Here is a 26,096-nt window from a genome sequence, read left to right on the forward strand (position 1 = left end):
TGTTTCTCTGTAGGTCCACACTGTCCAGCAAGGCATATTATAGCAGGGTCTTCCAAAAGCTTTTGGGAGGTGACAGGATTCCGTGGGTCTGAATGCCAGCTCCTCCCCAGCTCCTGTCCTGGTTCCAGGCCAGGTGTGGCCCCCCTCTTTTTGCCGCTCAAATTCTCCCTGCCACATCTCCAAAGTCTCCCCTAATGTCTCCCTCTTCTGACCTCTCCTTTCTCTGCATTATAGCCCTTTGTATATCTCCTTAAGTTCCTGTTTCATTTTGAAATTTTGCAACAGCCAAAGGCTGAAACGGAAATATGTACAGAGTGCTCTGTTAAGGACCATAAGGTGGGCCTCAGAAAGATGGCTGGGGGTGCTAGAAAGCGAGGTGAGCTCAAATTAGCCGGGCATGATGGCAGGTGCCTATATCCCAGCTACTCGGGAGGCTGAGGCGGGAGAATAGCTTGAACCTGGGAGGGGGAAGTTGCATTGAGCCGAGATCACGCCACTGGACTCCAGCCTGGGTGACAGAGACTCTGTCTCAAAAAAAAAAAAGGGGGGGGTTGAGCTCTTCATAGACCTAAACCACCCATGTCTTCTAGACACCCTGAAAGTCTAGTACAGGGCTGGGTCATGGCTGGTTGGTTTCTCTCACACCTTCAGAGCTGACTGTGCCCTGAGATTCCACCCTCCCCACCTCTAGCCCTCTTCAACTCACTGAAGTCCTACAGGAATCTCTCAGGAACGCCGGGCGCGGTGGCTCAAGCCTGTAATCCCAGCACTTTGGGAGGCTGAGGCGGATGGATCATGAGGTCAGGAGATCGAGACCATCCTGGCTAACACGGTGAAAACCCGTCTCTACTAAAAAATACAAAAAAAACTAGCTGGGCGAGGTGGCAGGCGCCTGTAGTTCCAGCTACTCAGGAGGCTAAGGCAGGAGAATGGCGTAAACCCGGGAGGCGGAGCTTGCAGTGAGCTGAGATCTGGCCACTGCACTCCAGCCTGGGCGACAGAGCCAGACTCCGTCTCAAAAAAAAAAAAAAATCCCTGAGGAACAAAAGAGGAGAGAGATGAGACGGGTCCCTAGAGAGCACGTATAACACAAAGTGGAGAGCAGCAAGGGCCCTGGAGAGTGAAGTCTGGTGGGGAGCAGAGCTGGGGTGATAGTGACAGGCTTCAGGAAGAAGGCAGAAGAACAGAGGGTCTACATGAGTAGCCATGGGGAGTTTGCCAGGGGCAGCTGCATTTTGGATAGAGAGGACACCGTTAGCAAAGACAGAGGGATACGGTATGAGGGGCAGGTAACAAGATTCTTTAACATTATTGGCTGGGCAAGGTGACTCACACCTGTAATGCCAGCACTTTGGGAGGCTGAGGCAGACAGATTGCTTGAGATCAGGAGTTTGAGACCAGCCTGAGCTACATGACAAAACCCTATTTCTACAAGGAAATACAAAAACATTGGCCAGGAGTGGTGGCTCATGCCTGTAACCCCAGCACTTTGGGAGGCTGAGGCAGGCAGATCACTTGAGGTCAGAAGTTCGAGACCAGCCTGGCCAGCATGATGAAACCCCGTCTCTATCAAAAATACAAAAATTAGCAGATGCCCATAATCCCAGCTACTCAGGAAGGTGAGGCAGGAGAATCACTTGAACCTGGGAGGTGGAGGTTGCAATGAGCCGAGATCGCACCACTGCACTCCAGCCTGGGTAACAGAGCAAGACTCTATCTCAAAAAAAAAAAAAAGAAATACAAAAATGAGCCAGGCATGGTGACATCCATCTGTAGCTACTCAGGAGGTTGAGGTGGGAGGATCGCTTGAGCCTTGGAAGTCAAGGCTGTAGTGAGCCATGATTATGCCACTGCACTCCAGCCTGGACTGTCTCAAAAATAAATAAATAAATAAATAAATAAATAAATAAATAAATAAATAAAACATCATTGATTGCTTTTCTAAGTGCCAGCAATTTGACCTATATTCACTCAGTTGTCCCTTATTCAGTCTTTTTTTTTTTTTTTTTTTTTTTTTTTGAGACGGAGTCTGGCTCTGTCGCCCGGGCTGGAGTACAGTGGCCGGATCTCAGCTCACTGCAAGCTCTGCCTCCCGGGTTCACGCCATTCTCATGCCTCAGCCTCCCGAGTAGCTGGGACTACAGGCGCCCGCCACCTCGCCTGGCTAGTTTTTTGTATTTTTAGTAGAGACGAGGTTTCACTGTGTTAGCCAGGATGGTCTCGATCTCCTGACCTCGTGATCCGCTCGTCTCGGCCTCCCAAAGTGCTGGGATTACAGGCTTGAGCCACCGCGCCCGGCCGTCCCTTATTCAGTCTTACATGGAGAAAACAGAGGTGTGGAGGGTTAGAGACTTGGTGGGGGTCACACAGCTGGTGGAGGCAGAGCAGGCACTGTCCCAGTGGTACTGGAATGGCAGGCCTGGGAGATGGGATTTCCATCACTGGGATGGCCCCAGGGAAGGTGGTGTCCATCCTTTGACCCCGGGGAGCTCAGACAGTCTGGAGAAAGCTGGGAGAAGCCTGACGGAGGGGAGGACAGCGGGGTAGGAGGGAGAGGAGAGTTTGGGAGGAGGCAGCATGACTCAGCAGGGCAGGATAAAGATCTTCCAGCCCAGGGAGAGGCAACCCCACTCCTCTGCCAGGGGAGACGGAGTCACAGAGCCCGCGGCACGGGCTGGCCAGGGCAATGGAACATCCTGGGAGAATGGCGGGGAAAGCTCCTGGCGGGTGAGGGAGGAGTGGAGCACCTGGGGGTATCCCTTCTGCCCTGCCCTCCACACACCCATCACCCAGACACCCTGGCAGATCAGGAGGCAGAGCCCAGCTAGGGCAGGAGAGGGACAGGCAGAAGGCCCTGTTCCTCTCAGCTTCTCTCTGGCTTCCCCGGGAAGCAGGGGGTGTTGGGGGGAGTCCTTTGGGAAGCCTGAGCTGGGTCAGGTGTGGGTGGGGACCCAGGGCAGGGTAGGGCCATTGCTGAGGTCAGAAGAGGCCCTCTGCCTCCGGGTTTCCGCTGACATCACAGCCAGTTTAGGGTGAGGCAGGGCCAGGGAAAGTGTGTGCATACACACACACACACACACACACACACCCTGCCTTTCCTTCCCCCTCCTGCCCTTGGGGCCCCAGTGGTGCCTGCACACGCACACTGGAGGGTGTGCACACGAGGCAGTGGAAAGGAGGGCCTCCTCCTGGGGACGCCAAATCCCAGGGGATGTCCTGGGTGGGACCTCTGAACCTACCTAGGGCTCACTTTGCCCTCAGGAAGCAAAGGGTAGCCCTTGCTCTTGTTCTGCTGTGGCGGTGGGGCGGGGGCGGGGGTGAACATCTAACTCCCCGTTTAATGCTCATTCCGGGATTCCCAACTCCCTGCTAATGGAATCCAGAGTTCTAGCTGAGCCCTCTGGTGTGGGAAGGTGATGCAAAGTGCCTGGCTCAGCTGCACATTGCCAGTTCATGTAAGGGGTCGGTGGTGGGGAGGAAACCCAGGTCTCCCTGTGCTCCAGGCCAGGATTCTCCAGGCACTGGATGACTCTCTTTATACCCCAAGCAACATCCGAGTGACCTGAAGAGACCAGCTGTGCCAGGCTAGATGCCTCGTAGCCAGGGGCACTTAGCCAGGTCCTGCTGTCGCTGAAGTCTGTTCCCAGAGCCCAGACTCCTCTTTTCAAGATGTGCCTCTGGTCCTTCCTCAGGCTGGCGCCTGCATGGTGGAGTTAAAAGAGCAGGTTGCTGAAGTTGGATAGCACTGGGTTCCAGTCCTGGTTCTACCAGTTCCAGGCTTGTGTGACCTCAGACAAGTGACTTTGTCTCATGAAGCCTCAGGTTCCTCATGTATAAATAGGGAAATGATAGCTCCTGTCTCGGAGTTACTGCAAAAATGAAATAAATTAGGCCGGGCACAGTGGCTCACGCCTGTAATCGCTGCACTTTGGGAGGCCGAGGTGGGTGGATCATGAGTTCAGGAGATCGAGACCATCCTGGCTAACACGGTGAAACCCTGTCTCTACAAAAAAAAAAAAAAATTAGCCGGGAGTGGTGGTGGGCGCCTGTAGTTCCAGCTACTCGGGAGGCTGAGGCAGGAGAATGGCATGAACCCGGGAGGCGGAGCTTGCAGTGAGCCGAGATCACGCCACTGCACTCCAGCCTGGGCGACAGAGTGAGACTCCATCTCAAAAAAAAAAAAAAAAAAGAAAGAAATAAAATAGCCCACGCAAAGCGTTAGCACTGTGCCTGATGTGGGGAACAGCTGCGTGCACGTAAACTATTGTTAGTATTTCAGCAAAGTAAACGTTAGTGAGAAATACCAGCATCACAGTAGGCTGGAGGAGTCGCTGTAGTAGGCGTCTGCCTCTCCTCCCAACACCCAGGTCAGCTCCGCTCCTCCACCCCACCCCCTAGGGCTCCTCTCTATGTCCCCAGCACCAAAACTTAGGGAATGTTTGGTGAACAAATGAATGAATGAGTGTCCCTACTCACCTCTGTGGGTTTCTCCAACACAACTGTCAAGAAGGGACCAGCTAGAGACTCCCCTAGCTCAGGAACCCAGACACTCCCTGGGCGAGGGTCCCATCAGTGCTAATTGTGCAGCTGTGTGCAACATGGTGTTTTTGGGTACCTGGAGAGCCTTCCTTGGGGATGTCACCATGTGGAGAGGAAGGGTGGGACCCTAGCCAGTCCCTGAGCCTACACTGACTCACCCTCACCCCTTGGAAGGCAGCTCAGTCATCACCTGGTGCCAGCTCTGGCCCCCAGCCAGCCACACTTCTTGAGGGCCTGACCTGACACCCCCCTGTGGATGGTGAGGCCTAGAGTCTAAAAGGCCAGAGAAGGCAGCAAGCCAGTGGCCCCTCATCAGCTCACAGACTACTCCCACCATCCTGTGGAGAGGAGGGCAGAGGTGGTCAGACCCCATCACACAGAGAGGTGACAGGCTTGTCCCAAGGTCACACTGGCCAATTGGAATGGAGGTTTCCTGACTTCCAGAGCAGCTCTGTGCCCGCTGCAGGGAACCCTGGGCTGTACCTGGTGCTACCTTGGCACTTTGCCTGTGGTTGCCACTGCCCTTCTAGCTCAGTCCATCCACATTTCTGCCCCAAAGCTCTACCTCCTCCAGGAAGCTCTCCTCCTACCATCCTCCTTGGCCCTAAATGTACCCACTGCCACCTATGGCTGATGTCAGACAGTTGAATGAGTGTCCCTAGACTGTGGAATTCTTTCCTTTTCTTTTGAGAGAGGGTCTTGCTCTGTTGCCCCAGGCAACAAAGACCATGTGTAGTGGTCATAGCTCACTGCAGCCTCAAACTCTTGGGCTCAAGCAATCCTCCAGCCTCAGCCACCTGATTAGCTGGGACTACAGGCATGCACCACCATGTTCGGCTAATTTTTAAATTTTTGGTTAGAGGTGGGGGTCTCTATGTTGCCCAGGTTCGTCTCAAATTCCTCAAGCAATCCTCCTGCCTGGGCCTCCCAAAGTGCTGGGATTACAGATGTAAGCCCCAACTGTGAAATTCCTAAAGGCAGGGATGGGTTTTCCTTGCTCTCTCTCTGTCCTTAACAGGACCTGGCAGAGACTGAGAAAGTGCCTGCACAGTGTACCCCTGGAGCAGACGGAGCGCTTCTCTTTCCCATGCTTGTCTGGAGCTGGGGGAACTGGCATCTCCTCTAAGCTCTGCCCTCCCACCAGCAATTCCAGATTGTCAGCACTGGAAGGGCCCCTAACAAGATTCTCTGAGAGTCACAGGGGAGCAGGAACTTTCCCGAGGTCCCCCAGCTGGAAATCAGAGGGCAGCCACCTGTCCTGCCCCATGCTACAGAAACCCTGGAGGGGCCATTCCTGCTCTTTCCTCTCCCTTCTTCCCCAAACCCCAGCAGCTACCCCCATTTAGGGACTTGGCAGGATAAAGGCACAGTCTTTATTCCAGCCCCCGACCCAACCCAACTGGCAGCTCCCAGCCTGCTGCCTTTGCCCAGGCATGGCAGAGGGGCAATGGCAGCTTGGAGATGGAGCTGCTTTTCCCTTTGGCAGTGCAGAAGGTGGGGGAGGGGAAGGGAGAGGCTTGGCCCCCACTAGGTGAGGGGAGAGGGCAGGGAGGCAAGTCCAGACAAGAGGCAGAGGGAGAACACAACTTTCCCAGCTTGTGGGGTCACTACATTAAGATTCAAAGACAAGCTGGGGGCTTGGGGGCTGTATGTAAAGTCAATTGTCCCGGTACCCACCGGGCCTGGGTCCCTGTTTCAGAGCTGCAGCCCTCAGTTCCTGCAAACCAGTGCTTTCCGGCTGCCCCAGGTGGATGTCTGCTGGGGGGGGGTGGTGTCCACCCCCACCTTCTGCTTCAGTCTCTTCCTCTCCCCCATCCGCTGCTTCCCCTCTTCCTCCCAGCTCCCTCCTCCCCTCTTTCCCACTCCCACCCATTTGCCTCTTTGTGTCTCCTCTTTCCTTCCCAGTCTTGTCCCTTCTCTGGTCTCACCCCTCTTCTCTTGCCCCCGCCTCTTTCTTCAGCACCCCCTCCCCTCTGCTTCCCCCACACTGGGGCTGCTTTCTCTCTGACTCAGCAAGGTGCTTTATAAGGTGCTGAGGGGCTCAGTCAAATCCAAACCACATTGTGCAGACTCCACAAGGAGCGGCTGCGAGGTGGAGGGAGAGGCTGAAGCTGCTCCCCTTCTCCCTCCTTCTTGGCTCCCTCCCTCTGAAAGGGTAGCAGCTAGGGGGACCTCCTGGCTGGCCTCAGTGCCATGCACCCATGGGCATCTGCCTTCTTGACCTTGGTATGGGCATCAAGAAATCACTGGGCTCACCCACCGGGAATGTCACTGAAACTCCAGAGTCCTGGCTGGTGGGGGCAGGGAGGAGGTGCAGCGGTTGGGGGTGGGGGGGCGGAGGGAGGCCCTAAGCACTTTTCACAAGGGTCCCTCCAGGCAATTTTCATCAGTGCTGCTACTGAGGTCCTTCAAAGTCCCCTGCCCCCCACCCCAAGCCAGCTCTCCTTTCCCAGCTCTTTTTCTCCTTGTTTAGGAAAAAAAAGGAAGAAAGGAGAGAGAGGGGGAAAAAAAAAAAACCAACAACAAAGTCTGTCCCACTCCAGTGAGGTAATTGAAAACAAATTTCTTCCCCACCCCCCCCGCCCCCCCCACCTCAGTGCTGCAGTACAGAGAAGGGAAGAGCTGCCCCGGGACCCAGCACTGGCCATGATCAGGATGCCTGCCCAGGCCACAGGCTGGAGGCGCTGGGGCTGGACTGGCAGAGTGCCCTCCCTTTCTTCCAGGGGCACCAGGAAGGAGTGGGGGACAAATCTCTGATGCCACTCCAGGGAGAGGCGTCACCTTCCAGGTCTGGCCACCACTGGCCTCTCCCACTTTGAAACAATAAGTAAACAACAACAAAAGCAACTTATGACCCAGTGATTTAATTGGTGGTGTGGTTCTAGGGCACCCAAGTCTTGGGGACCACATGACTGTCCCCCAGGAAAATCATGAAGCAGGGCAGTCCCCAGCCCTGGGTGAGAGCTGCCTTCACTGAGCGTGTTCTCCCTGGCAGCCCTTGGAGAGGGAGGAGGGGACCCCCTCTGGGGGGGTCCAGGCATACCCCCAGGTATCCTGCCCAGCAAGTCCCAACCCAGGCCTGCGGGAAGGAGGGGGAGCCCTCACTGCCAAGCCACCCCTACCTCACCACCGGAAAAACCAACAACCCGAAACCCCAAAGGAAGGAGATGGCCAGGCGTCTTCATGGGGAAGCATTTCACAAATGGGGACGCTCGGGCGGCCCATCGCCTTGAATCGGAGCATTCCCGCTGAGTCACCCAAGAAGCCTGTGGTGTTGAAACTGGTCCGGTGCCTCGTGCTGATTAATGAATTACAAATCCCCCACCCATGTGCATTCTCCCTGGTCACTGGAGGAAGAATGAAGAACCTTGTGAACTTGAGGGAAAAAGTCCCGCCAAGTGGCCTCTTCTCGCCTCTGGGCCGGGCAGTGGGCCTGCGGTGCCCTCTTCCTCCCCCGCAGGGGGCATTGTGAGCTGGTTAGTCACCTGCCCCAGCCCCAGCGCCTTGCTTAGCTCTAGCTTTTGGAAATGGGACAAGCGGCGGGACAATAGGCAAGGGGGGCGGTCAGCCCAGACAAAGGGCAGCAGGAAAAACACCATCACTTGCTCCCAGGCCAGCTTGCTGGCATTTGGGAGAATGTGTCATTGCATTTACTCAAGGGGGAGGAGGAGGGAAGGTTAGAGATGAGGAGGCAGAGGTAGGGTGGGAGCAGGGACCCCGCACAGGCAGAGGTAGGGTGGGAGCTGGGACCCCGCACCGGGCAGGGGGCAGGGGGTGGTATCCCCAGGCCAACGCCAGGGGAGAAGCCCACCCGAAGCCGGCGCTGTCCACCGGCTCCCGGGAGTCCTCAGACGGACTGATGGCCTCCCCGCCCCCTCCCCCAGGAGGCCCAGGGTGGTACCGCCACAGCCTCGCCTCACCTCACCCCCCCCTCGGTGCTGTGGGAGGGAGAGGGAGCCCCAGAAGCCCTCCCTTCCCTCCTCCCCCCTCCTACCCCCACCCCGGGGAGGGCCGCTACAATTTGTGGTTACAGCTTTACACGTCAGAAAAAAAAAAAAAAAGTTTGCAGAATGTCCCACACCGAAAAAAAAAAAAAAAAAAAAAACCCGAAACCGAGCGAAAAAAACCTGCGAGTGGGCCTGGCGGATGGGATTATTAAAGCTTCGCCGGAGCCGCGGCTCGCCCTCCCACTCCGCCAGCCTCCGGGAGAGGAGCCGCACCCGGCCGGCCCGGCCCCAGCCCCATGGACCTCCGAGCAGGTAGGAGCCAGGCGGCCGAGGCCCCGGCCCCCGCCCCGCCGAGCAGCCATGAGATCCGGTTCCCGTCCTGCCTTGACCCCCGGGAGCCCCGCGCCGGGGCCGGGCCACAGAGCTGGGCTCCAGCCGGGGGAGGCACGGCTGGGCGCCCTCGAGAGGGGCCAGGCGGGGACGCGGCATTCCTGGAGTTCGCACGGCGGGGCCAGGAGATGGCCGGGAGCGGCGGGGAGCCCGGACGATAGCAGACCTGGGGAGGCGGCAACCTGGAGCCCCAGCGAGGCGGGTCCCAGGAGCCCCAGCCCCAGAGCCCCGCGCACAAGTCGGGGCCAGAGAGTCCGAGGCGGGGAGCGAGGCTGCGGGTGGGAGGAGGGGCTGGGAGAGGAAGAGGGAGGGAGGCCGGGGAAGCCCGAGGCCGGGCGGCGGGAGGCGAGGGGAGGCCGACACCTCGGGCCGCGCCGCTCTCCCTCCCCGGCCCGCCGGGAGGGGTAGGAGGGCGGGCGGGAGGAAGGGCGGGCGGCGGAGAGGAGGGCGGAGGGCAGCGCCGAGCCTGGCTGGGCCGGGCCGGACCGGACAGGCCGAGCCGCGCCGCGGGACTCACGGCTTCCTAGCTGCGCGCCGCGCGGCCGGAACCCTCCATGGTGCCCACGGCCGGGGAGCCGGCTGCAGGTAGGGGCGGCGGGCGGCGGCCGCGAGTCCCCCGGGCCACCGTGGCCTGGGAGTGATTATTGTTGGGCGGGGGGCGGGCGCAGACGGGCCGGACCCGGCAGGAAGAAGTCTGTCACCGGCCAGGGAGCGGCGGGAGCAGCCGCTCAGCCCGGGCAGGAGGGGAGTTGACGCGCGGGAAAGGGCAGCGCCGGACAGAGTCCGGAGCTCGGTGCCCTGGACCCCGCCCCCGCCCCCGCCGCCGGGAAGGAGCGACCGGGCGGGAGCGGGAGGGGGCGGGGCCGGGGGCGCCGGGGCCACACAGGGGGAAGGCGCAGCGCCGGGAGGGGTCCCAGAGCGAGAGGTCACCGCCGGGAGGGAAGGCCAGCTGGCGACCGCCGCCGTGCAGCTTTCCGGCGAGCCCCTCGAAGGAAACCTTCGAAGGAGTCCCCGGGGCTCGCCAGAGTCCCCTCATGCTTGCTTTCCCCACCCGCTTTCCTTTCCACAACTCCACGCAGGGCTCCTGGAGCCCTCCCTACAGACCCCCGTCAATCCCAGAGGACCTCTGTTCCCCCAGGAACTCCCAGCCTGGCCCTACCCCCCGAGGTGTGAGGGGCTGCCAGGAGAGGAGGGGAGACGGGCGGGTGCAGGCTAAGCCCTGGAGAGAGGCTGGGGGTGGGGGGCACTGGGCACACTGCTCTGCCGGGTCCTCCTTCTCTGACCCTGATCCAGGGACACCTCTGTGCTTTCACTGCCCCCGACTGACCTCCGCTACCGCTCAGGAGCACACGTTGTCCCTCACACCGGACAGGACGGGAGTACATATTCCCCTAACAGATAACACGCCCTCCAGCCAGCTCGGACCCCCTGGCTACCCTGGAGCCACACACTCCACCAGGGGAGGAAGCAGAGATGGCAGTTGTCACCCGGCAGCCCCAGAAGTGACACTGCTGATGGGTGCAATGGCTCCCTGTCCCCTTCATTCACAGTCCCACACTCTTGTCCGTCACACTTCTGCATGCCACCCCTGCACAACAGCCACTGGCTGACACTTCACATTCCTCCCCACGTCCCACCTCTTGTGCACACCTGGCTCCTGCACTCTCCCCCAGCCCCTCCCGCACCCCTCTTGATAATAACACACTTTCCAACTCACCCACCACTGCTGTGGACTCCTCCTTCCCTGCTCCCCCTGCCTCTGGCTCTTAGTGGGCTGCTGGGCTCCCCCTGGCTCCCCGCTGGACTCCCTGAGCACACCCAGGGCCCTCTTGCGGCACAATCAGGAACCCTCTCGCTCCAGCCAAAGCCAACTCTTGTCTCCCTTGCTTGGTTACTGACTTCAAAAGGCAGGGGGGCTGGCCCACCCTCAGCTTCTTCCCCTGGGCCTCAGTGACTTCTGTCATTTAGGCTGGAAGAGAAGGGCAGGAAGGGGAATGCTGGAGAGGAGAGGAGAGATGAAGCCCCGCATGTTTCCTCTGGGAGGAATTGAGCATGCCTAGTGTGACCTCCCTGTGCAAGCCCACAGTCACCAAAGGAGCTGGTGGCAAAACTAGGTCTCCCGATTCCCAGGCCCATGTGTCCCCACTCACCAAGCTACTTCTCAGTGGCCTGGGGGAAAGGGAACCAAGGAAAAGGCAGAAGGGAGAGAAGTAAGAGAGGGGAAGGCAGCAGACCAGAGGGTAGAAGGATGATGGGTTTCTGTGGGCCTTTGCCTGGGAAGGCAGGTCAGGACACTCCCCTTAGGGCAGTTTCCTACAGTCACAATGCCTGGACCTCACCCACTCCATCCCTCACCCACTCCTCACCTATTCCGCCTAACCCACTCCATCCCTCACCCACTCCTCACCTATTCCGTCTAACCCACTCCATCCCTCACCCACTCCTCACCTATTCCGCCTAACCCACTCCATCCCTCACCCACTCCTCACCTATTCTGCCTAACCCACTCCATCCCTCAATTCCTCTCAACGGACCCCTCCAACCGCGCTGGTCCTGGTCTGGCCTTTCCTCCTGGCTCGCATATTCAGTCCAGCCTGAGGCCACCATGCCCCACCTCTGGAGCTCTGCAGTGCCTCCCTGGCTGCAACATTTAGGGCTTATAGTTCTTAGCCTAGCTCTTATAGTCCCAGGTGCAGAGACTCCCATTGACTTGTCCTACTACCCTAACCACCCTGGTACATCTGCACAGCTGAGCCCTCACCCTCACTGGGAAAGCTCAGCCCGGGGGCGTCCAGGCCAGGGACTGAGGGGCAGCTGGCTAAAGTGGCTAAAGACGTGCACACGGGTGCGCCTGCCTGTGCAGCTGTCTGGGTGGCCGGTCACTTCCTTGGGCTGAGAGAAAGTGTGTGTGTGTGTGTGTTCATGAGGAGGGCCTTGGTTCCTAGGGCCCAGGGATCTGGATGGAATTAGGAGCTGGCCGGGTGGGAGCCAGGATAGGGGGTGGGGGGCTGCTGCAGGAAACGTGAGATGCACTCATTAGCTCCTCACGTGCTCAGCCAGATTTATAAACACACAGAGAAGACGGGATGTAAACAATCAGTGGGCAGCAGCCAGAGGCACAGCTGAGGCGGGGGCCAGGCTGGGGGCCAGGACTGGTGGGGAGGGGGAGAGGGGGACCCAGGACACAGCCCCAGTGGTCGGGGTCCACCTCCACACCATGAGCCTAAGGGAGGATGGATGAGGGCTCCATGAAGCCCACCATGCACTCTCCTCAGGAGGCAAGCGAGCTGTGCTGGGTTCCCGAGCTCACAACTACACCACAAGTGTTCACCCCACACTGCTTTCCTCCTGCTGCCTGAGACACGGGCATGGGCACGGCTTGCCCAGAGTGAAAGCTGTCATAGCAGGGGCAGAGCCCTGTCCTTCTACCCCCCTTTCTCCTCTCCTAACCTCTTCTCCCTCTGGATTCCTGAGAGCCCTTCCCTCTTTCCAGTTCTCTCTGTGGGCTGTCGGATCCTTCTGTTCTCCCCTGCCCCCCCACCCCCAGCCTGCAACGACAGTTACCTCAGAACTGAAATATTCCTGGAAACACCGGCCTCGTCTGGTTAATTTCATGAGCCGTTTTTTCTGCCCAGATGACTTAGTTCTTGTCTATCCAAAGGCTTCTCCCCCTGCTGTCCCTGTGTAGGGAGCTGATCTCCCCTAGGGATGTCCCACGGGGCTCAGAATGGGAGAGGGATAAGTCCTGAGCTGGGTTCCTGACTGTATCTCTTGGCCGTGACATAGGCAGAACCTAGAACTCCAGTCAACACTTGGGTAAAGAGGGATGCCTAGTTCCCAGCTCCTGCTTCAGTTGGTACCCTCAGCCTTGCCACTAACTTTGAATGAAGCCAGACTCGATGCTGAAAGCAACCTCAAGGCTGGGAGGGCCGCTGCCCAATTCAGCAGGTCTCCAATCTCCAAAACTAATTCTACTCTGTACCCATAGGATCCTAGAGGTGACTGCCAGATCCCCAGGCTTGGAGTTGTGTTGGAATGTGAGGAACAGGGAGGAGAAAGGAACTGAGTCAGGCAAGAGCCAGGGGTAGAAAGGAAGAGTGAGGAACACAGCATCCAGGAGGAAGCCACAGGCTCAGAGGGCACAGGAAAGGGGGAGCCAGTCTCCCTAGGGAGCAGTTGAGTGCCTGACCCTACTCTCTGTCCTAAAATAAACGCGTGTACACACACTCACACTTGCCTCAAACCAAGACCCTGTGACTGGTGGTACCCCACCCCCATGCTCCCTCAGTAAAGCTGGCCAGCCACACATCTGAAAGAGTCCATACTGACCAGGGGGCCACTGCTGAAGTCCTCACTGACCCCTGTCCTCCATAAGAGATGTTTCATACAAATGGAGTCTTGCATCTTTCCTAGTTAGTAGCCCTCTCCAAAACTCTGCCCCAGCGCTGTGATTAAACCTAACCTAGGCCGGGCGCGGTGGCTCAAGCCTGTAATCCCAGCACTTTGGGAGGCCGAGACGGGCGGATCACGAGGTCAGGAGATCGAGACCATCCTGGCTAACATGGTGAAACCCCGTCTCTACTAAAAAGACAAAAAACTAGCCGGGCGAGGTGGCGGCGCCTGTAGTCCCAGCTACTCGGGAGGCTGAGGCAGGAGAATGGCGTGAACCCGGGAGGCGGAGCTTGCAGTGAGCTGAGATCTGGCCACTGCACTCCAGTCTGGGTGACAGAGCGAGACTCCGTCTCAAAAAAAAAAAAAAAAAAAAAAAAAAAACCTAACCTAGTCTTCATTCTTTCTTCAAATCCCATCCTAACCATGGCCAAAGTGTTATATCTAAGTTATTTCTACCTATCAAAGCAACCTATGTCATTATAGAAAAATCTGAGAGTATAAAATATGAACTATAGGAGCGGTGGGAAGGTGGCAGCAAAAAAAAAAAAAAAGGAAAAAAAAAATAAAGGAAAGAAACCACTCGTGACCTCACACCTATTCAAGCTGAAAACCCAAACTAGCCCTGCTCTTCATGACATAAGCAGTGCCCCATCTGGTATCTAAACCGACCAAGTCACAGCCCTCCAGCTCACCTTCTGCCTGCCCAGACCTCACCACATCCCCTGCTGGACTCAAACCTCAACCACACTAAATCAACCAAATCCCAAGTCTAAACTAATCTGAAACTTTTAAAGTAACCCAGTCCTTAAATCTAACCTAGCCCAATGCCAATTATATCTATCCTGGCCAAACCCTAACTGCCTTTGCCAGTCAAAAGTGTCCACTCAATCCTCACCTTGGTCCTCACTTAAAATCCCAGAAAAGCGTATTTCCCCACTGCCCATGTCCCTCCTTACAGCACCCAACCCTGGCCTCTGGACTCCTGGTATCCTGGGATGTCCAAACTCTGCAGTGCCATCAGCCAACAAGCCCGACTCATCAAATGCACCTCTCTCCCTTCCTGTCCCTACCCTCGCAGGCTGATGGAAAGTCCTCATTGAAGTCCAGCTTTTCCCCACCTAACACCAAGAATGGCATGAACCTCCACACTGCCACCATTCCCTGAGAGTGAGCACTAAATCTTCAATCTAACCCCACCCTATGCGTCCTACACTCAGGAATCACATCCTAGAATATACCCAAAACTAGCCCCATAAGGCAGCCAGACCCTGGTGGTCTAACCCTATACCTTGCCTCCTATGGACGACTGTGTTCTTGGCGGCCGCCTCTCTCCTGCTTCCTCCCTTGGGGCTGACTGCTCAGCCTGCCAGCTCTGACATGTGCTGTCTCCCACCCTCTGACTCCCCTCAAGCTGCAGTGGGACTAGGAGACTGGCAGGAAGCTATGGTACAACTGGAACACAGGCAGGTCGACCTGCAGTCCCTAGGCCTGGCCCCATCCCTCCATGTACACACACATATATGTTGGCACACACACAGGGGCACACATGCCAAAGACTCTCTCAGCTGACACACAGATACACTCTCAAGTATCTACTGATAGACACTTATGCGTGCCAAGTCCTCTTCCTCAAACACACACACGCCTCTCTTTCTTTCCCCTCTCGCCAGGAGTGTTTTCCCTCCTCCATCCCCTCTGCCTCCCATCTGGTGTCCCACCCTCACCCACCTTCCAGCCCAAGGTGGGGACACACACCTGAGGGGCTGCCAGATGCTTCCCTGTGTGGGCCTGGGCCGCACTCATGCTTCTCGTCCATCCTGCCCACAGGGGACTCGTGGGGGATGTTAGCGTGCCTGTGCACGGTGCTCTGGCACCTCCCTGCAGTGCCAGCTCTCAATCGCACAGGGGACCCAGGGCCTGGCCCCTCCATCCAGAAAACTTATGACCTCACCCGCTACCTGGAGCACCAACTCCGCAGCTTGGCTGGGACCTATGTGAGTATCCAGAGTAGGAGTCTGGGAGTTGGGGAGGAGTGAGGAGTTGGGGGAAGACAGTCCTAACCGTGGAGGGTCCTGGTAAATGATGGGGTGAGGAGGGGCTCTTTGGCTCCCACCAGTCCCCCTGTCTGGCTTATCTACTGCCCTTCCCTTTTAGGTGGCCCCCCCACCTCCCCATCCCTCGCCCCGGGACTAGGCATGTGGGCAGGCCTCGCACCCGCCTTGGCCCATTGCCCCACTGGCTGCCAGCCCAGCCACCCGCCTCCCCCTGGGGGCTGGGGAAGTCTCCTCTGTTTACACCGTGTTGTGGTGTCTCTTGCGCGGGCGGGGTTGGGTGGGGATGGAGGGGCCCCACCTCCCATGCCTGCGTTCCAGCTCGCCTCTACCCCCAGACCTGGGGCCCTGCTGCTCTGGACCCAGGGGCCTCCCTTCCGTCTGCCTCTCCCATCCTAGCTGGGCCTCCTACGGGGGTCATGGGGGAAGGGGACTGTAGGGAACCCAGGCAGTAGTGGCAGGGGGTTTAGGGTGTGGATGGAGGTGATGCTATAAGGATTTGGGGGTGGTCCAGAGGTGTTCAGAGAGCCCAGGAGAGAAGGAAGGAGGGTCGGAGGAGCCGAGGACCATGGGGAACCAGCCCCCTCTTCCCGTGTTCCTCTTCCACATCCCAGACTCTACTCTGGAGCCAGGGAAAGAAAAGGGAGGAGGGTGGCGGGGGAGCTGGCTCCAGCCCCAGGATACACCGAGGAAATTAGTTTGTCTCTGTGCTTGTCAGCGTGTGAACCTCCCCCTGGGCCCTTGCCTATCCCAGGCCTCTCCCCTTGCTTCTCCCTTCTTTCCCAGTTACACATCTCCCTCATCCCTTTCCCTGGGCCCCAGCCGCTCCCCAGAGGGTTGGCAAGGGCTCTGCCTTCTTCCCTATACCATGCTGTCTTCCATAGCCTTCCTCCTGTCCTACTCATGAGACTGCCTCCATTTCTTCCTTCTGCAGCCTAGATCCTTTCAACTGAACCCTTCCTTCAGATTGTTAGTGAGTACCCGTCTCTCCCCAGCCCCTCAGCTGGTGGGCCCGGGTGTGTCAGTGGCAAATGGGACTCTGGTGCCAATGGGCCCCTCTCATCTCTCTCTTGTTCCTTGTGCAGAAAACCTTTACTTCATTCCACTGCCCCCTCTAGTTCCCGACCCTTTTTCTCTCCTGGCTTTCCCTGCCAAATTTCTCGAAGGAGTGGTCTACACCCTCTGCCTCCACTTCCTCTCCACCCACTCACTTCTTAACCCCCTGCAATCTGGCTTCCAGGCCCCAGCAGTGGTTCTCTCCAAGGTCGTCAGGCACCTCCTTGCCAAGCCCGACAGTGTTTTGAAGGCTCATTCTCCTTGCTGTCTGTTTTGCAGCCACACTGCTGAGCACTGCTGCCTTCTCGAACTCCTCTTCCTTGGCCTCTGCACTCCCCTGGGCCACCTTCTACCTCTCCAGCCTCGCCCCCTGGTTCCTCCAGGCTCCTCTTCCTCTCTGTCCTGCCTCCACAGCGGGCACTCTCCCAAGGTTTGCCTACCAAGCCAATCAGCACGTCCTTCCTGAGCGTCTCCTGCGTCTACTCCTCCTCTTTCTATGCCTCTCCATTGGAGAGCTCATCACCGCCACTGCTTCAGCTGTCATCTGCATACAAATGATATCCTTATTGGAGAAACTCAGGGAGGCCATGAATAGAGAAGCCTAGCATGGAGACAGGGCCAGTGTCAGGGGACACAAAAAATAGAAACTTTGGGAGCAGGTATCTCCTCGGTGGTGAGCCAGCTGCTCTGCCCTCCTCCTTCCCCATCACCCTCTCCTTTTCACAGCTAAACTACCTGGGCCCTCCTTTCAACGAGCCTGACTTCAACCCTCCCCGCCTGGGGGCAGAGACTCTGCCCAGGGCCACTGTTGACTTGGAGGTGTGGCGAAGCCTCAATGACAAACTGCGGCTGACCCAGAACTACGAGGCCTACAGCCACCTTCTGTGTTACTTGCGTGGCCTCAACCGTCAGGCTGCCACTGCTGAGCTGCGCCGCAGCCTGGCCCACTTCTGCACCAGCCTCCAGGGCCTGCTGGGCAGCATTGCAGGTGTCATGGCAGCTCTGGGCTACCCACTGCCCCAGCCGCTGCCTGGGACTGAACCCACATGGACTCCTGGCCCTGCCCACAGTGACTTCCTCCAGAAGATGGATGACTTCTGGCTGCTGAAGGAGCTGCAGACCTGGCTGTGGCGCTCGGCTAAGGACTTCAACCGGCTCAAGAAGAAGATGCAGCCTCCAGCAGCTGCAGTCACCCTGCACCTGGGGGCTCATGGCTTCTGACTTCTGACCTTTGCCACCTCCTCTTCGCTCCCCCTTCAAACCCTGCACCCACTTTGGGAGAGCCAGCCCTGTATGCCAACACCTGTGAGCTTCTGGCCCTCTCCTGGACTGGCTGGGCGTGTGATGCGATCAGCCTTGTCTCCTCCCCACCTCCCAAAGGTCTGAGCTGGGGAGGAGGTGCAATAGGCCCTGTCCTGTCCTGTTTCTACAGGAAGTCATGCTCCAGGGAGTCTGAAGTGTTTCAAGTTCGTGCAGAGGCTGTCATGGCCTCCTGCTTCTTGCCTACCACTTGGCCAATGCCCACCCAGCCCCTCAGGTGGCACACCTGGAAGGCAGGAGTTGAGGGGCCGCCACCACCACACATGCCTTTCTGGGGTGAAGCCCTTTGGCTGCCCCACTCTCCTTGGATGGGTGTTGCTCCCTTACCCCCAAATCACTCTATACATCCTATTCAGGAAACAAACATGGTGGCAATTCTACACAAAAAGAGATAAGATTAACAGTGCAGGGGTGGGGTCTGCATGGAGGTTCCCTATAAACCAGAAGAGAAAATACTGAAAGCAGAGGGACAGGGACAGACCACAACAGACCAGGAGTCTCCAAAGCACAGAGTGGCAAACAAAAGCCAAGCTGACCATCAGGACCTTGCCCCGAATTGTCTTCCAGCATTACAGTGCCTCCTCTCTGCCCCCTTTCCCAGGGTATCTGTGGGTTGCTCAGGCTGGGGAGGGCAACCATAGCCACACCACAGGATTTCCTGAAAGTTTACATTGCAGTAGCATTTTGGGGTGTGGGGTGGCAGCTCCCCCAGGCCCTGCCCCCCAGCCCCACCCACTCATGACTCTTAAGTGTGTTGTATTAATATTTATTTATTTGGAGATGTTATTTATTAGATGATATTTATTGCAGAATTTCTATTCTTGTATTAACAAATAAAATGCTTGCCCCAGAACTTAGTCTCTTTGCCCGGTCTCACCCCTCCTGGTGCTCATCAGACTCTCTTGCCGCCCCGGCTCCCACTCCCTGCTTGCCTCTGGTGAAGCTGCACAGAGCTCTGGGAAGAGGCGCTCTTCCTCCCCACACCGGGGTGATGGGCGCATCTCAGACCTGTCCACTCTTGCTCCCACCACCAACCTCTTGATCCCTCAGTCCTCCCACACAGCTTCTGTCTACTCCAGGTTTCCCTCACCCAGCCTTTGCTCAGTCTTTCTCACCTTTCTAGGATTTGTTTTTTTTTTTTTTGAGTTGGAGTCTCGCTCTGTTGCCCAGGCTGGAGTGCAGTGGCGTGATCTCTGCTCACTGCAAGCTCCGCCTCCCAGGTTCATGCCATTCTCCTGCCTCAGCCTCCCGAGTAGCTGGGACTACAGGCGCCCGCCACCACGCCCGGCTAAGTTTTTGTATTTTTAGTAGAGACAGAGTTTCACCATGTTAGCCAGGATGGTCTCGATCTCCTGACCTCGTGATCCGCCCGCCTCGGCCTCCCAAAGTGCTGGGATTACAGGCGTGAGCCACCGCGCCCGGCCTCAGTTTTTCTTTGAGAGAGTCTCACTCTGTTGTCCAGGCTGGAGTGCAGTGGCATGATCTTGGCTCACTGCAACCTCCACCTTCTGGGTTCAAGTGATTCTTGTGCTTCAGCCTCTCGAGTTGCTGGGATTACAGGGGTGCGCCACCACGCCAGGCTTTTTTTTCTTTTTTTTTTTAGTACAGACAGGGTTTCACCATGGTGACCATGCTGATCTCAAATCCTTGACCTCAGGCGATCCACCTGCCTCAGCCTCCCAAAGTGCTGGGATTACAGGCGTGAGCCACTCGCCTGGCCAGCCTCACCTTTCTGGATTGCATTAATGGTATCAAAGGTCTGTCTTCCCACCTTGAATTTCTATTTCTGCCCTCTGGGCCAGCCTCCTTGTGATGAGCAAAGCTATTCATCTGCCCCTCTGGTGCTCTACCCTGAGCAGTCAGCCCCTGGGCTTCACTCCTCAGCTTCCCCAGGACTCCTGCCTGTCTCTGTCCGCTGGGGCTTCAGGACCAGTGACCCTCACTTCAACACCCTTCCTCTCTTCAGGAGGGAAACAGACTGTGACCAAGTCACAGTCCTTAGCTGTAACTCTACTCCTTTCTCTCCAATGTAAGACAGCATATTCCAGAAAAGAAAAACTCAGATTGTGAGAGAATGGGATAGGTGCTATTCAAAGGATGCCCTAAGCTCAAACCTCAGACTCATAACCTATGAGTGACCAGTTTCCCCGTCAGTAAAGCGGGGATAATTAAATGCCCTTCTAAGATTGCTGGAAAGGACAACAGGAACAACAAAGGGCAGATGCTTGGCTGTAGCAGCAGCAGCTATAGTCATTACAGATTACTTAGGCTCTAGCAGCATGTCATGACACTTTAGTTAGGAACCACTGGGTAAGTCAATGGATGAACAGCTCCCACGTAATACATGGATATTTTATGAACCCTGAGAGCTTGTTTGGAGGTTCTCGCAGGGGCAGGGGAGTGAGGCTACTCGTATACCCTTGACTAAAGACTGATCCTCCTCTATCAGGGATGGTTGTCCTCTTCGATCGAGCGCACAGCTTCAGGAGGGACGCACATGGAGCGGTGAGGGAGGAAGGGGACACCCGCCTAGCCAGCCAGATCAGCCGAATCAACCCTGGTGATCAATGGGGTGACAGATGTCACAGCCAGATCGTCCTCACCTCCTACATGAGTATTTTATAAGGGCCTCCTGGAGACAATACCTTAAGTGAAGAAAGTAAGAAATGATGGCAATGTCAATCAATTGACAAATATTTTAAAGACCTAATTACCTGCCTGTCACTGTGCTAACTGGTGTAGAAAAGCCAAAAGAAGCCTAAAACCTAATATGGCTCCTGCCCTTACAGAGCTTATAATCTTTTTTTTTTTTTTTGAGACGGAGTCTGGCTCTGTTGCCCAGGCTGGGGTGCAGTGGCCAGATCTCAGCTCACTGCAAGCTCCGCCTCCTGGGTTTACGCTATTCTCCTGCCTCAGCCTCCCGAGTAGCTGGAGCTACAGGCGCCCGCCATCTCGCCCGGCTAGTTTTTTGTATTTTTTAGTAGAGACGGGGTTTCACCGTGTTAGCCAGGATGGTCTCGATCTCCTGACCTCGTGATCCGCCCGTCTCGGCCTCCCAAAGTGCTGGGATTACAGGCTTGAGCCACCGCGCCCGGCCAGAGCTTATAATCTACCTGGGAAGAAAAGGTCAATGTACCTGAAATAATAAGGGCCACATGCATATCTGTGCAATGCAGACACAGAGCGGCCGGCAAGTGCAAGAACCACTAGAAAAGGGAGAGGTCAGAATGTAGGTGCAAGAGCTACTGACTTGCTTGTGGGTGAGGCAAGCCAGCTCTGCTGAATGTCCCTGAGTCATCTGGCCCAAGTTAGAGGGAACATGCCCCACCCTGAGGGGTCCAGACTCCTCAGGTCGAGACATCTGCCCAGGCATGGCCAGGGGCACCTGCAGGCCCTGCCCCCTGTATAACAAGATAGAAAGGAGAGGGTATCAGGGCTGTCTCCATACATAGTCAAAATAAGCCATGGCCTGTGATATGCAAAGCATTAAGTAGGGACTATAAGGAATACAGAGGTAAGGAGGAGGTCCTATCATCAGAGAGCTTACACAGTGCTATCCTGTCGAGTTTCTTGGGGGCAGCTTTTTTTTTTTTTTTTTTGAGACGGAGTCTCGCTCTGTCACTCGGGCTGGAGTGCAGTGGCCGGACCTCAGCTCACTGCAAGCTCCGGCTCCTGGGTTTACGCCATTCTCCTGCCTCAGCCTCCCGAGTAGCTGGGACTACAGGCGCCGCCACCTCGCCTGGCTAGTTTTTTGTCTTTTTAGTAGAGACGGGGTTTCACAGTGTTAGCCAGGATGGTCTCGATCTCCTGACCTCGTGATCCGCCCGTCTCGGCCTCCCAAAGTGCTGGGATTACAGGCTTGAGCCACCGCACCCGGCCGGGGGCAGCTTTTGAGTCTTCTTCTCACTATACCAGTACCCAGCTTAGACTCCATCCTAAAGAAGGTGCTCAATGAGTGTGTTGGACAAAACAATCTAGAAAAAGGAATAGAAACCCTTCCCTGCAAATGGTAGAATATAAGGCAGAATTTGATTAAATGCAGAAAGATCCAGGCAAAATACTACAGAAGACTAGGAAAGACAGACTGCATCTAGTTAGGTGAAGGCCCTCTAGGCTGTGAGCCCTATTAGGGGAGAAAACGGCATCTGAAGTTCTTGCTGACTTCCACAGCTGTATTTCCAGTGCAGAGCACACAGCAAGTGCTCAATAGTTACCTTTTCCATAAAGGCACCCAGTGGGATTTAACACCCTTCTTGGAGGATGGGCAGAATTCAGACAGATGGAGATGGGGCAGAATAAGAGTTAGTTAAGTGTGGCCGAGTGCGGTGGCTCATGTCTGTAATCCTAGCATTTTGGGAGGCCAAGGCGGGCTGATCACCTGAGATTGGGAGTTCGAGACCAGCTTGACCAATATGGAGAAACCCCGTCTCTACTAAAAATACAAAATTAGCCAGGCGAGATGGTACATGCCTATAATCCCAGCTACTAGGCAGACTGAGTCAGGAGAATCACTTGAACCTGGGAGGCAGAGGTTGCGGTAAGCCAAGATCATGCCATTGCACTCCAGCCTGGGCAACAAGAGTGAAACTCTGTCTCAAAAAAAAAAAAAAAAAAAAAAAAAGAGTTAAGTGTATTTGTCTTTTTCTTTTTTGTTGTTTTTTTGAGATGGAGTCTCACTCTGTCACCCAGGCTGGAGTGCAGTGGTGTGATCTCGGCTCACTGCAAGCTCTGCCTTCCAGGTTCACGCCATTCTCCTGCCTCAGCCTCCCGAGTAGCTAGGACTACAGGTGCCCGCCATCGTGCCCGGCTAATTTTTTTTATAGACAGGGTTTCACCATGTTAGCCAGGGTGGTCTCGATCTCCTGATCTCGTGATCTGTCCGCCTCGGCCTCCCAAAGTTCTGGGATTACAGGCGTAAGCCACTGTGCCCGGCGTATTTGTCTTTTTTGAAAAAAAAAAGACAAATAACATCTTGAGGGTAAGGCCCATGATTTATTCATCTTTGCATCACTACAGCAGTTTAGTGTTTTGTTTTTTTCTTTTGAGACGGAGTCTCGTTCTGTCACCGAGGCTGGAGTGCAGTGGCACGATCTCAGCTTACTGCAATCTCCGCCTCCCAAGTTCAAGAAACTCTTCTGCCTCAGCCAATCAAGTAGCTGGGATTACAGGCGTCCACCACCATGCCTGGCTAATTTTTGTATTTTTAGTAGAGACGGGGTTTCACCACATTGGCCATGCTGGTCTTGAACTCCTGACCTCAATCTGATCTGCCCACTGTGGGCTCCCAAAGTGCTTGGATTACAGGTGTGAGCCACTGTGCCCAGCCCTACAGCATTTTGGTGTAATGCCTGGCACAGTAAAACCTTGATAATTTTTTTTTCTTTTTTTTGAGACAGAGTCCCACTCTGTCTCCAGGCTGGAGTGCAATGGCGCGATCTTGGCTCACTGCAACCTCCGCTTCCCCAGTTCCAGCAATCCTCCCACCTCAGCCTCCTGAGTAGCTGGAATTACAGGCATGCATCGCCACATCCGACTTTTTTTTTTTTTGGATTTTTTTTCGTAGAGATGGGGTTTCGCCATGTTGTCCAGGCTGGTCTTGAACTCCTGATCTCAAGTGGTCTGCCTGCCTCGGCCTCCCAAAGTGCTGGGATTACAGGTGTGAGCCACCACACCCAGCCAAACCTTGATAATTTGACTTAAACTGATTTAAAGAGTGTCAAGACATCAGTTAATAAGGTTGCTGTATTAGAGAAGAATTTAAAAAGTGTGTCAAGACAATAGTGTTTTGGAAAGTGGCAGAAAAGGCCAGGCACAGTGGCTCACACCTATAATCCCAGCACTTTGGGAAGGTGAGGCAGGAGGCTTGCTTGAGCCCAGGAGTTCAAGACCAGCCTGGTCAAAATGGCGAAACCCTGTCTCTATAAAAAACACAAAAATTGGCCAGGTGCGGTGGCTCAGGCCTGTAATTCCAGCACTTTGGGAGGCCGAGGTGGGTGGATCATGAGGTCAGGAGATTGAGACCCTCCTGGCCAATATAGTGAAACCCCATCTCTACTAAAACTACAAAAATCAGTTGGATGTGGTGGCGCACGCCTGTAGTCCCAGCTACTAGGGAGGTGAGGCAGGAGAATCGCTTCCTGCTGACAGAGTGAGACTCCATCTCAAAAAAACCCAAACAAACAAAAAACAAAACAAAACAAAATTAGCCAGGCATGGTGGCGCCCTGTGGTCCCAGCTACAAGGGAGGCTGAGGCAGGAGGATCGCTTGAGCCTGGGAGGTCGAGGCTGCAATGAGCTGTGATCACGCCACTGCACTCCAGCCTGGGTGAAGGAAGGAGCTGATCAATAGTCTCAGATGACCCAGAGAAGCTGGCTGCAGTGAGCCAAGATCCCACCACTGCACTCCAGCCTGGGCGACAAGAGCGACATCTCAAAAACAAACAAACAAACAAAAACATCTAGAAAGGTTAGCAAGATCACAGAAGGCTTTTGTTTGTTTTGTTGTTGTTGTTAAATAGAAGTGATCTAAACATGTTATTGTTGAGTGAGTAGGGGGCGGGTGGAGAAAAATGGGGAGGTTTGGCAAATGGAGTAAGGAGACAACCAGAGGAGAGCCAAAGAGTGTCTGGGCAGCCAAATAGAACCCGGTGATATCAGCAGGCACCTTTGCCGTGGACCTGTCACCATGGGCGGTGACATTCCTTAGCACTTCAGAGGGAGGGACAGACTGGAGAAGAGAGCATTTTCCAAGGCTGAGGATTGATTGGCAAGGCAGGAACGGCAGAGAATCAAGGGGGATTCTAGGCTGCTGGAAACTACTGGAATTGGCTGGGAGCCAGAGCCAGGCAGTGTGAGCAGAGTGGTCAGTGGAGGGAAACAGAGGAGGGGAATAGGCCAGGAGAAGAATCCTGAATGAGCAGCGCTGGGGTTCCCAAATGCTGAGGATGCAGAAGGCTCCCTTGGTGGTGGAGGGAGAGGGGGATGAGAGCACCATCAGAGAGGGCACTTCAGAGTGTGAGTTCTTTTTTTTTTTTTTTTTTTTTTTTTTTTTTTTTTTTTTGAGACGGAGTCTCGCTCTGTCGCCCAGGCTGGAGTGTGGTGGCCGGATCTCAGCTCACTGCAACCTCCGCCTCCCGGGTTTACGCCATTCTCCTGCCTCAGCCTCCCGAGTAGCTGGGACTACAGGCGCCCGCCACCTCGCCCGGCTAGCTTTTTGTATTTTTTTAGTAGAGACGGGGTTTCACCATGTTAGCCAGGATGGTCTCGATCTCCTGACCTCGTGATCCGCCCGTCTCGGCCTCCCAAAGTGCTGGGATTACAGGCTTGAGCCACCGCGCCCGGCCCAGAGTGTGAGTTCTTGAACTCTCTCAAACAGCCCCTAATGATGGTGACAGGGGATGTGAGCTGTTCCCTCGTGTTTTGGCACTGTGTCCCACAGGCATCTTGTGAAAACGCCAGCACCATGGCACAGGGAGCACCTGGTAGATCATAGGGCATTAGCATTTTCTGTGAGTGAGTCATTGGTTTTCCATCCAGAACTGCTTCAGGAGATTTGATGAGTTTTGTTGGTTATCGAGGTTCTACCTCATAAGTATTGTCTTAGAGTCAGAGGTCCACGTATCCAGAGGCTAACATGAGACTCTAAGACCTTGAAATGTCAAGGGGTGGAGGGTATGTTATCTCTAGTAGTCCTTATGTCCCCACAAGGATGGGGGAGTGGGCGAGAGAAGACCCTCCTCTCCGTCATCTCCAGATAGCATGTAAGGATTAGAAATCTCGTCATCATCTTGGGTGCTTGGAAATACACCTATGTTTGAAAGAATGAGCATAAAATGGAGAACTATCACTTGGGGCAGGGGCAACCTCTGGGGGAAGTGGGGCTAGAGGAAGCTCTGATGAGAGATGGCAAAATACTCAGACCTTGCCAGTTTTCCACTTTTGCAAAGACTGACCCACCATCCAAGACTTACAGGCTGCCTCACGATATGAGAGACTCATTCAAGCACTGAGCTTACACACACATGCACACACACACTCTCACTTGCCACAGCCACCCCAAATGGGGAAGGGCAAAGGGAGGCCCTCTGTTCCCCTTAACCTAGAGGGCAAGGACTAGTGACTCAGTCCTGGCTAGGCACTCCAATGGGCAGCTCCCTCTCAGCTTCCCCTCTGCTGTGGAGCTACAACTGTCCCTGCCTTTGTTCCCTCAATTCTCAAGCTCCGTGACTCAGCCTTGTTTCTGAACTTCCCAGCAGGGGACAAAGCCCTTGTCAATGGGGTGGTGTGGGGGCAGTGGCAGTGAGGCCGATCTGGGGGAAAGCTGTAGGGCCCGAGTTCCAGTCCTTTTTCCAGTCTCAACCTTCAGGGTGCCTCAGCCTTGCCAGTTCAGCAGTCACCTCTA

The 26,096-nt window shown here is 55.7% G+C and overlaps 2 protein-coding genes across 13 annotated transcripts in view; one reads left to right on the forward strand and one right to left on the reverse strand.

Moving 5' to 3' along the window:
- Positions 1-26,096, reverse strand: part of RAD9A (RAD9 checkpoint clamp component A) — an 83,002-nt gene that overhangs the window by 16,611 nt on the left and 40,295 nt on the right. Inside the window, exon 1 of one of the 10 annotated variants that reach the window (XM_030918234.1) lies at positions 707-795. The exons of the other annotated variants lie outside the window; for them this stretch is intronic. The gene's annotated coding sequence lies outside the window, so the exon portion shown is untranslated. Of the gene's footprint in view, positions 1-706; positions 796-26,096 lie in introns of those variants that run through there. 10 annotated transcript variants of the gene reach the window in all.
- On the forward strand, positions 8,577-18,552 carry CLCF1 (cardiotrophin like cytokine factor 1). 3 transcript variants are annotated; one of them, XM_030918243.1, is made up of 3 exons: positions 8,577-8,798; positions 15,096-15,262; positions 17,102-18,552. In XM_030918243.1, exons 1-3 carry the CDS (start codon positions 8,783-8,785, stop codon positions 17,594-17,596), a joined length of 678 nt encoding a protein of 225 aa, XP_030774103.1. In that variant the 5' UTR covers positions 8,577-8,782; the 3' UTR covers positions 17,597-18,552. The 3 variants fall into 3 exon arrangements, with proteins under 3 accessions (XP_030774103.1, XP_030774102.1, XP_030774100.1); XM_030918242.1 differs by lacking the exon at positions 8,577-8,798 and adding an exon at positions 9,172-9,461; XM_030918240.1 differs by lacking the exon at positions 8,577-8,798 and having other exon boundaries at positions 13,640-15,262.

The sequence above is a fragment of the Rhinopithecus roxellana genome, chromosome 15 (genome assembly GCF_007565055.1).
Source record: "Rhinopithecus roxellana isolate Shanxi Qingling chromosome 15, ASM756505v1, whole genome shotgun sequence".
NCBI lineage: Eukaryota > Metazoa > Chordata > Mammalia > Primates > Cercopithecidae > Rhinopithecus > Rhinopithecus roxellana.

Excerpts from the sequence above, each read along its gene's own strand:
- CLCF1 (XM_030918240.1), top strand. The coding sequence starts at position 14,789 with ATGTTGGCACACACACAGGGGCACACATGCCAAAGACTCTCTCAGCTG. Across the intron at positions 15,263-17,101 it reads GCAGCTTGGCTGGGACCTAT|CTAAACTACCTGGGCCCTCC; the intron begins GTGAGTATCCAG and ends TCCTTTTCACAG.